The 10,268-nt window shown below is 57.9% G+C and overlaps 1 protein-coding gene across 1 annotated transcript in view; it reads right to left on the bottom strand.

Annotated features, from left to right (window-relative positions):
• The window catches only part of TSPAN11 (tetraspanin 11), a gene marked incomplete at its 5' end in the record, with an annotated part of 17,067 nt that extends 7,134 nt beyond the window's left edge, over positions 1 to 9,933 (bottom strand). Inside the window, 4 exons of the mRNA XM_004717881.3 lie at positions 6,025 to 6,111; positions 6,426 to 6,584; positions 8,775 to 8,879; positions 9,859 to 9,933. Of these exons, the coding sequence (XP_004717938.2) occupies positions 6,025 to 6,111; positions 6,426 to 6,584; positions 8,775 to 8,879; positions 9,859 to 9,933 (426 nt within the window). The remainder of the gene's footprint in view (positions 1 to 6,024; positions 6,112 to 6,425; positions 6,585 to 8,774; positions 8,880 to 9,858) is intronic.
• Positions 9,934 to 10,268: the final 335 nt, after the last annotated feature.

The raw sequence follows: 10,268 nt of genomic DNA, 5'->3' as shown, positions 1-10,268 counted from the left end.
CGCCCCCCTTTGCAGCTTGAGCTGGGGCCCCTGAGATGTGACCACAAGGCTAGTGGGAGACTTGGTTTTTGTGAAGGCAATTAGGGTCTCTCAAATGCAGACCTCTGAAAAAAACGCTATCAGAGTCACCCGGGGAGTTTGACAAAACAGATTCACAGCTGTGTGGATTAGCATTTCAGCCCGTAGGACCCAGAAACCCGAATTAAAACCCGCTTCCTGAACTGCAGCGGTGCTCCCTGCGGGTTTATATGTTGAGAGTCCTGGTGTTTGATCACGAGCTCTAATGGCCTGGATGGATGGGAAACCTGAGTTGGATTAAGGAGCCATTGGTGACAGAGGTCCAGCACTCACTTATTTACATGGTTTTTGTGTAAACACGATCATTGTTTTTAATGAAATGTAGCGCCCATATGGTAAACACCTATACACTCACCATGCACTGAAGAAATAGAGCATCCTGGACCAAATGCAGTTTGCAAGGAAACTTTAAGGTAGGAGCTCTCGTGGCATAGTGGTTACACGTTGTGCTGTTAACCACAAGGTCAGCAGTTCAAAACCACCAGCTGCTCCCAGGGAGCCAGACAGACAAGGGTTCTTTGTTCTAAGCCTGCCCTGTGGGGTCAGGATGAGTCAGAGTGGATGCTGTGACAAGGAGACCTTGGAGAGATGGCAGGTTCCTGTTCCAGGCCACTGCAATAAAGCACGTATCGCAGTAGTGAGCCACGTGCAGGGTTTTGTTTTCCCAGTGCATTTAAAAGTTACGTTTATACTGTTCTCTGGCACCGAGGGGAAGGTGTTGGGGCGCAAATCGCAGCGTTCAACCCCACCAGCCATTCTGCAGGAGAACAGGGTGGCGAAGAGTCCGCATCGGCTCGAGGGCGGCAGGTTTGGGGTTTGGTGGTCAGGGTCTAGTGCGCGTGCCGAGAGCTTGGCTGCAACCCGAATGGGGCCATTGGGAAGGCGGCCACGACACTGGTCAGGTGCAGGGCTTGTCGCCGTCCTTCCGCTTGTGTGTGTTTGGTTTTTTTTTTTTTAAGAAAGGCGCTCTGAAGTGTGTGAAGCAGCGCACAGTGAGATGCGCCTTCCTGTCCCAGAGCACAGGGCAAGGGAATGCCGACACCGTGTGAAAAATGTGAGGAATGTCAGAACAGTGTGTGGAAACGGTCAGACGGGAAGCTGTGTATGCATTTACCCAAATCACAATATGCTTTCAAAAGAAAAACATGTGGTTGTCCAAGATGGCCTAGCGACCACTAGTAGTTACCGGAGGTAAGCATGTGGGCCGGGAACCCTGATTAGGGGCCACTGAGCTGCTACTCTGGCTGACGGGAAAACTTAGAAGCAGCTAAGGGTGCTGGTTGACCAACAGGACACATAAACCCCAGTGAAGAGTGTTTGAAGAGGCGAACCCCTTGCTTCATCCACGTTTCCTCCGACATCCAAACGCAGAGCCAGGGAAGGAAACCTTCCCAAAGGCAAACGCCGCTGTAAGCAAGGAAGCAATTGCCATTCCTTTATGTGGGATTTTTTCCCCCACCGTTTCCAGCCTCAAAACTTAACCCACCAACTCGTCCCGAATAACACCTAAAACTTAAAACTTAAAATAGCACTAACGTACGAGAAAAGCAGGACGGATGATAAATGAAACTTCACACTCACTGCCGTCTAGTCGTGGGACCCTGTGTGCTAAATACACAGTCCATACATTCAGTGGGGTCCCGGGGAAGGAGCTTGGGATGCCCCTGACCCCCCTGACCCCCACCCCCCACCCCCGCTCAAGCTTCCAGACCCTCGGCTGCTTCCTCTGGGTTGGTGGTTCTCAACCTTAGCTGCACACGCAAAACCCAACCCAACCATCAAGCTGGCTGCCTTCCAGTCAGTTCCAACACACGGTGCCTCATGCTTTTCAGAGCCCAGCGGGCCCTCAAGGGGTTCGGTGCCCTGTCTGAAGCAGATCACCAGGCCTTTCTGGTTAGCAAGTTCTTCCTGGGTACGTTTGAACCTCCAACTTTCAGCATCACTAGGGAGCTCGATGGAGCCCTGGAGGCATAGCACTTACGAGTTGGGCTGTGCTCTGAAAGGTTGGCAGTTTGAAACCACCCACAGCGCTGCTGGAGAAAGATGGGGCTTTCCACTCCTGAGTCTTGAGCCTACCCTGTCCCCTAGGGTTGCTAGGGGTCATCACTGATGGCAGCGAGTTGAGGAGGGAGTTGAATAAGGAACCCTGATGGTGTAGCGGTTGCACATTGGGCTGCTAATTGTCAGGGTCAGCAGTTCAAAACCACCAGCCGCCCTGTGGGAGAAAGATTGGGCTTTCTACTCCTGTAAAGAGTTATCGTCTCAGAAACCCCAGGGGCAGGTCTACCCTGCCCTGTAGGGCCACTATGGGTCAGCATCCAACTGAAAGCAGTGAGTTGGTTAGTTTTTAAATGTTTTTTCAGGGAGCTGTATAAGTACATTGGTGCCCAAATGGCAGCTCAAACCATTTGAGGTCACTGTTCTGGAGAAGAGCCCAGGTCTTGGGTGGCAGTAACACCCACCAGGTGATCCCACTGTGCAGCTGAAGGTGAGGCCCACAGTTTGGGCATCCTGAGACCTGTTCCCTCCTGGGGGGCAGGCCAGATGGGGACCACCCTGGCTGTCCCCATCTCTGCTCATGCTAAGTCTGGCTACATTAGCTCAGGATAGCACCCCTGACCCATCCCTCAAGCCGGATGTGCTTGGTCTGTGTTCTGGGCATGGCTGTTTGTCTGGGGAGCTTCAGGGCCAGAACGTAACTCTGTGAGAGGTGGGCTGCTGGTTTCAGCACGTCTTCCCCCTCCATCAAGCACTTTCACCAGTCCCAACTTCGCCCTTCAGCCAAGCAGCCCTCCCCGAGACCTGGGTCATATTCAGGGTTGATTAGCACGCTTCCCGCATCTGCCTAGGAATCAGATGAAAATGTCAGAGACGGGTCTGTAGCTGGGCCGCCACAGCCCCCTACCGGACACCTGTCACCAGGCTGCCCTCGGGCCACTCAACAACCCTCCACGAGGTCCCGTAAACATAGCAGTGCCTGGCCCACACCACCACGTGGCGACAGGTGACATGCTGTCAAACACCAGCCTGAGATCAGGCTGACGATGCCACTGCCTCTCCTGCCTGGTGCAACGAGTGTCCCCAAACAGTGTGGGGATCCGGCTCCAGAGGGTGGGCACTGCGGTCTGAGTCTGGCCAGAAAAAGCTGAGCCTTGTTGAGCGAGAGGATTCCTTAGAGATGGGCTAGGCCCGCGGAATTCAAACTGTATTTGAAACCGAAGTATTCGTTCAGGGCCCTCTCCCAGACTCACCGGGAGGGCGCTGTTTACGGAGCCTTGCCTCTCCATGTCACAGCTACGAAAAGTGAGGGTCAGAGAGCAAAGGCGACTTCCCAAGGTCACCGCCGACTTAAGCAAGGAGGAGGTGGAACCATGTCCAAATCCTCCCCACCCCAAGTGGCTGGAGAGCAGAGCCACATTATGGCACCATTGTGAGTTTATATTTCCTTAGTTGTGGGGGGGGGTGTCTGATGTGCCAGACTCAGGTGTGGGGGGACAGAGCCAGGTATGCACTGGCTGGGAGATTCAGAGAAGGAACCCCTCCTCCAGGCTGTAGGCCAGGAGGGTCGGGGAAGTGTAGTTCCCAGGACTGGACAGCAGAGGGAGCACTAACCCGAGGCTTGCTAAGGCAGCGATAGTGCTGCGACCCGAAGCCTTGGGCAGGTGGCCCTCTCTCAGGGACACGAGGGGCAGTGGCGCAACGATCCCTGGAGGAACGGAGGCTTATCAAGGTTGTGAGTAGGGCAGAGGTACCTGTGGCCTTGAGGGTCCATTGTCAATGACAGGCCCCCTGGGCATTGGATTTACATCCAGAAGAAGCCATTCCACCTTTAATTTGGGTTCACTCCTCTCTGTGGGCGGAGCTCCACTGCTGCACGCTCCCCCCGCCCCCCTTTCCAGCTTGGAAGACCAGTGGGGATAGGAACTTGCAGTGTGATTCAGGCCTGGCCAGTCCATAGAGAGCACTGACCCACTTCATGCAGAGAACCCCTGGGGCTCAGCACACAGGCCTGCCCTGGAGAGTGGCTACTGGGGCTCCCTGCCCTGCTGTTTGCCGCCTGTGGGCAGACTGCCTGCCTTGCCCCAGGGAGGACTCTGCTGTTTGCTTCCTTGACCTTGGACCCGCAGCCCATGTGAGTTGAAGGACTTCCAGTATATTAACTGTTCCACGGAAGTGAGTTGAACTGAATCCTCTGTACTGCTGTGTGGACTAATTAGCCGTTATTCCTTCTCACTGTATATAGATATAGATAATTGTAAGTGTCCTGGTTTCGTTTCTCTGGAGAAACCTGCCTAACACAGCATCGACTAGGTTTTAGCCACCTGCTGGGCAATGAGCCCCGGGCTTTCTCTTTCTCTGGAACCCTCACCAGGGGTCATCAGACTAGGATTGATGAGACCCATTTTACCAGTGAGAGAAAAGCAGGCGTGTCTCCCTCCATAGACTAGACTGAGGGTGCTCCTCTCAGAATCCCAGGCTGTCCCTGGCCCATCTGGCCCGCAGACCAATGTGAGCAGGCAGCATGGTGTCTAGAAATTTCACCCGTCAATGGGCACCACCATCCCCTACACCTCTTCTCCACGGAACTCAGCGTGAGGGCAGGGCACTTGGAAAGTGCAGGGCTGGGTGGCAGGGCGCCAGTTTAGGGTACACTTCCACCAAGCTGTGAGTCAGCTTTCTGGTGGCTCAGTTTCCTGATCTGTAAAACGAGGAGGGTGCGGGTGGCCCGGGTCTCAGGCGGTGTGGAGTATCTGCTGAGTATCTGGAAGCGCTCCCAGTCTACAGAGAGGGTAAGGCAGCTTCTAGCTGAGGGCTCAGCGTGGGAAGTGGGTCACAAGCATCACCTGGTTCTTATTTGGACAACTAATTCATTAAGCAATTAGCCTCATTTAAAAAATTTTTTTCCCAGGGCCAGGGAAGTTAAGAGATGGCTCAAGGTCACACAAGAGCAGAGCCAGGAATGAAACCAGGCCCTCAGAGGCCTCCGGCTGTGGTCAGCCCTCGACTCTGACTCTGGGTGGCACCATCCTTGTGAACAAAACCCTGCCTGATACTGCACCATCACTGGGACTGGACGGGCCGATGTGGGGGTCAGATAGCTGGGCCTGTCTTCCCGGTTCCTCTTACCCTTCCTAGGCTGTACGCATGGTGGTGGCAATGGGGAGGGCTGGCCGTATGGCAACCTTTCATGGCCCTAAAGACTGTGATGATGACTGCCCACCTGCTTCTGCTGGTCTGCAGGGACATGGTGGGCAAGATGGGTGTGAGGACTGCAGGGACCCTCTCTCACCTGCATGCTGTGTCCCCTTGGGGACCCTCCTCTCACTGCCTGCCCAGAGCAAGCAGAGAGAAAGAACAGCACTGACTTCCAGCACGAGGGTGGGGTGCTGGTGGTAATGGGGTGGGGTGGGATGGGGGAGTGCCAAGGGAGGGGCATGGTGGAGGTGCAAAGGCTCATTCTCCGGGCTCAGAGCTGTGTGTACAGAGGAGCACACACACCTGGGCATGCACACGTAGGAGCACTTGGCACACACACAAGTATACTCACAAAGGAATGCGTGCATATACATGCACACACACACACATTCACAGCACACATAAACGCAGACCCATGCACACAGTCCGGTGCATGCAGACAGAGCCTTGCACACACACCTCAGCAGGCCACGCATAAAGCATGCACCTACCTGAGCCCATATTCATACTCCTCCCAGCTCCCTGCTCTTTACAAGTTCAAAGTCTCCCCCAGGGCCCCGGGAATTTCCATGGCCTCTGGGGGAGAGGCTGACCACGAGTCCACCCTCAGCTGCAAAGGGGATGGAGGAGGGGAGAGGGCAGGGCAGGGGTGGGTTGGGGAAAAGGTCAGTTATTTGAGTCGAGCCAATGAGGGTTCGAGTGGGAGCTCTTTCAGAACATCCCCAGCCCCACCCCCACATCCCAGCTCACCTGCAGGCAGGCCACCCCGATGCCCACAGCCCCCATGAGGAGCAGGTGGTCGGCCAGGAACTGTTCAAGCTTGGTGATGCAGCCCCCCTGCAAGGGAACCACCCAGAGGTCATGCTTGCTAGGGGCCAGACGCAGGGTGGGCTGGGCTGGCTGAGGACACTGCCCAAGAATGAAAGAGTCTGGCCTCAGCCCTCCAACTGCTCCCAGGCTCATTAGATGGCTCTGGGAGGGACAAGTCCTGGGATCCCCACTAGGGGGACCCCACTTGTCCCTAGGGCTTGAAAGAGGCCCCAGGCAGCACTGTGGTCACCCTGCCAGCTTGTCCTGCTCCACTCCCCTCTGCCACCCCCCTCCCAGGGGCACTGAGTGCAGGGCAGACCCCCTGGAGCATGGCAGCTCACCTTGACCTTGTAGATGTTGGAGGGGTGGACCCGCTGGCCGCAGCCTGTCACCACTGTCTTGCAGCAGCTGTCTGGCACCCGGCGGCCCTCGGCCTCACGAGACAGGATGTACGCGCTCTGCTGCCAGTCGGCTGAGCTGTCGCTGCCGCAGCACTTGAACTGAGGGGAGAAGCAGAAGCTTTGGGGGGAGGGTCAGTGGGGAGGGGGGTCCTCCAGGCCCTGGGCATCATCCGGGCTGGCAAGACACAGGGCTCAAACACGCATCCTGTTCCTGCCCCTTCCCCCGAGGTGAGCAGGGGCCATCTTCTTTAGACCCAGGGCAGAGGCTACCTACAAGGCCCCTTGCCCAGCTCCTGTTGCTCCCCTAAACCCGCTCAGGCGAGGAGGCTGTGTCTTGGGGGACAGAGCAGGTCCACAAGAAGATGCCATGGAGATGGGGGGCTGGTGCGTTCCTGGGCCTCTGGGGGTGGGCAACCAACAGGGTGGGGACAATGCAAGGGGCTGGCTCCTTGGTCATCTGGGGGAGGCAGGGCCCCAGGGACACCTTGCAAGGTGCCTCTATGGCCCCCATGCATGCCTGGCTGCCTCCGAGCCGCAGCCTGGGGTACAGAGAGCCCTCGAAGCTGCAGAGCAAGAATGTCACTGCTGAACAGAGGACCCAGGTGAGCGTACCTAAGGCCTGGCCCATTCTGACCACCCCAGGGGCCCCAGGCTGCCTGAGGCAGCACTTAAAGTCCCAGTGGGAGTCGCAAGCACTCAGAAGTGGGTGAATCTGCCAGTCTGAGTCGGGGAGGCTGAGACACCGAGGTGTGTGAACGTGTGTGCAAGCAGCTCTGTCAACAAGGGCTTGCTAGGCATCCACCCTGAGCTAGGAGCGACGCCAAGCGGAAGCGTCGAAACACGAACAAGGACTCAACTCCTGCCCGGAAGTAGCGCGTCCCGTCCCGTGTCCCTCTGACTGCAGAACTCCTCACAGCGAGAGGCCCAGCCCGCTGTGCATCCTGGGGCAACACACACAAGTGGCCCTCGCTGGCCGTGAGAGATGTGTTCAAGAGGTCCTGCGCCAGGACGTGGGCCAAGCTCCCGTGTGGATGACGACGCACTGGGGCCCATCTCCTCAAGTGGACTGTGCTGTTCCTAGAGCTGGGGTCCACCAAACGCCACCTCCCACACAGTCCCAGGTCCGAGACCAGACCTCAAGCCCAGGGTGGGCTCTGCAGAAGCGATGCAGTCAGACCAGGAGGGGAGGGAAGCAGACGAGGGCCCGCCCAGAGGGCAGGCGAAGGGGCCTCAAGGCAGGAACAGACTCTTCAGGGATCGAGAGCTGCACCTGGAACTTTCTATGTGGATACAAATGCTCCCTGTCTGCACAGTGCAGTGGCCACTGGCCACCTGGCCAGCTCAGGTACGGCCGGTGAGCCCTTTGCTGCGAACCAGGCCCTCAGCTAGAGCCCACCTGCCACCACGTGGCCTCCAGGTGACTGGCTCTGCAGGAGCAAATGCCTGCCTGTCTGCTGCGGTAAATATACCCACTGAGAACCGCCCTGGGGCAGTTCCAGTCTGTCCCGCACGGTCCCTGTGGGACAAAGCAACCCGACGATGGCGTGCTACAATGACGGAAGGCAGTCAACTTCAAATGGCCATAGGCACATGGGCATCAGCCTGGGCAGCATCTGCTTGACCTCAGCCAGGCCCGAGGGCCACCCTGGAAGGCCCTGGGGAGTCCCTTCTGGGGAAGGAGAGTTCACCGTTCTATCTCCAGCGATCTGCATGCCCACTGGAGGCTGCAAAGCGATTGCAGTTTTCTTAACTGAGGCAGCCCTGCCAGCGCCAGCTCCCAGCTCTGCCCGGAATGGAGGAGGAAGGCGGGCCACGCAGATGGAAGGAGCCCAGAGAGGAACTTCCTGCCCCGATCCTTGCCAGGAGATGGAGTTCTCCTGGCTCAGCCAGCTTCCTTCCCACAGGGGCCCCAGGACTGGAGGGAAAGCAGCAGGGATGGGGTGTGGAGGAGGGAGTTAGGGGAGCATAGGGGAGGCTAGCAACGAGGAGGAGGAGGAGGAGGAGGAGGAGGAGGAGGAGGAGGAGGAGGAGGAGGAGGAGGAGGAGGATGAGAGGGAGGAGGGGAGGGACAGGATCCAGCATTCAGGAAGCACTCATCAGGGCCAGGACACACTGGTGGGGGCTCTTACATGGGCCACCTCACCTAACTAGGAGCACTTCATTGGAAAGCCCTGTAACGGAAGTTCAGAGAGGGTCAGACGCTTGGCCAGGGTCACGCAGATGGGGGAAGCAGAGTCAGGATCTGAACTCGGGTCTGATAGGCCTGCAAGCCTTGGGGCAGGGGCTTACATCCTGCTGCAGACGGTCCACAGAGGCTGTGATTTCCATGGCCCTGGGCTGCCCGTAGTTCTCCGTCAGCGTCCGGTTCAAGTGCTGTTTTAGCTCCTCGCTCAGCTGAGGGGTGTGGAGAGAGGAGGTGCAGTCAGCAGGGTATCCTCAGCCCGCCCCCGGAGTGGGGTACCCAGACCTGCTCCAGAGCCATGCCAGTGAACTCCAGGGCACACTCTGGTGGAGGTCTCCCAAACAGTGCAGGGGGACTGGGGAGGGGGGCACAGCGGAGAAGCTGCTGCAAGATTGGGGGCCTGGGCTCTCAGGGGAGGGCAGGGGTGTGAGGGGCTGGGAAGAGGCCAGGCTGCCTTTCCCATTTCTGTGGGCTCGCATGTTGGTGATGGGGCAGGCGCCTGACTGCAGACACTTACCCTCAGGACTCAGTTCAGGCTTCCGGGGCACTGGTGTGGCCGAACTCCGCCAGCCAAACCCCACCCTGGTCGTGACCCTGAGTCTCTCTGCCAGAGAATGCCAGGGCTGGAGGAGACCTGGCGACCAGGCCCTGCCCGCTCAGCTTGGCCCATGCCTTTCTCCTGGGGGGTCTCTAACACACAGACTCATCCTCCACCCACCCTGGGAATGAGAGAGGAATGATGGGCCCCTCCCATGGGGAACTCCCACACCCCACTCCCCCCTGCCAAAGACCTCTCCCTTAACAGCTGTAGCTGGGAGGTGCTGGAACTGGGGATGCTAGCGGATCCAGATGTGCAGAGGCTTGATGGGAGCCTGGCAAGGAAGACAAGCCCAGGTGGTGCAGGGGTTAAAGCACTCAGCCGCCGTCAGTTTGAATCCCCCCCGCTGCCCTGAGGGGGCAGGACAGGGCAGTGTACACGTGACAGCTTTGGAACAGGGGCAGTTCTACTCCGCCCTGTAGTGTTGTGATGGGTCTGACTCAACCACACAGAAGTGGGTTTTATTTTTTGGCGGGGGAGTGGGGGGCTGCCCACCCACATGCTGAATGTCTCTGCCTCAGTCTCCCCGAGTCTTTGTCCCTCCAGGGGATGCGGGTGGAGAGCTCAGAAGGAAGACGCTAACATAGACTCACCTTCTGGTAGTACACATGGGCCAGGACTCCCGCCACCAGTTCCACGAGGAAGACGCCCAGAAGCAGGCAGAAGTACTGGGGGCAAGGAGAGGAGCCGTCACCACCAGGTCTCACCCCTGAGCACGCAGGTTGGGGTGTCGGGGAGCACCCCGAAACAATGAGGTAATGATGTCTGCCGGGGACCTCATCACTCACCTGTCGCCACCCCCTTGTGCCTGCAGCTCCAGGCATGCCAGCCTCTGCTGGCTCCTAGCCCCTCCCTCGCCAGCCCATGAACCCAGCCACCCCATCCAATAGACACGGCCACTACGAGTCGGAATTGGCTCGACGGCCGTGAGTGTGAGCTTTTGAATTTAGATGCCCTAGAGACACCATGAGGCAAGCGCTGAGAGGCTCACCACAAGGTCAGC

This window comes from Echinops telfairi, unplaced genomic scaffold, assembly GCF_000313985.2.
Source record: "Echinops telfairi isolate 266 unplaced genomic scaffold, ASM31398v2 ScPeMD7_6273;HRSCAF=7185, whole genome shotgun sequence".
Classification (NCBI taxonomy): Eukaryota; Metazoa; Chordata; class Mammalia; order Afrosoricida; family Tenrecidae; genus Echinops; species Echinops telfairi.
The sequence above is the reverse complement of the archived record's forward strand: the minus strand, read 5'-3'. Positions and strand labels throughout refer to the sequence as shown.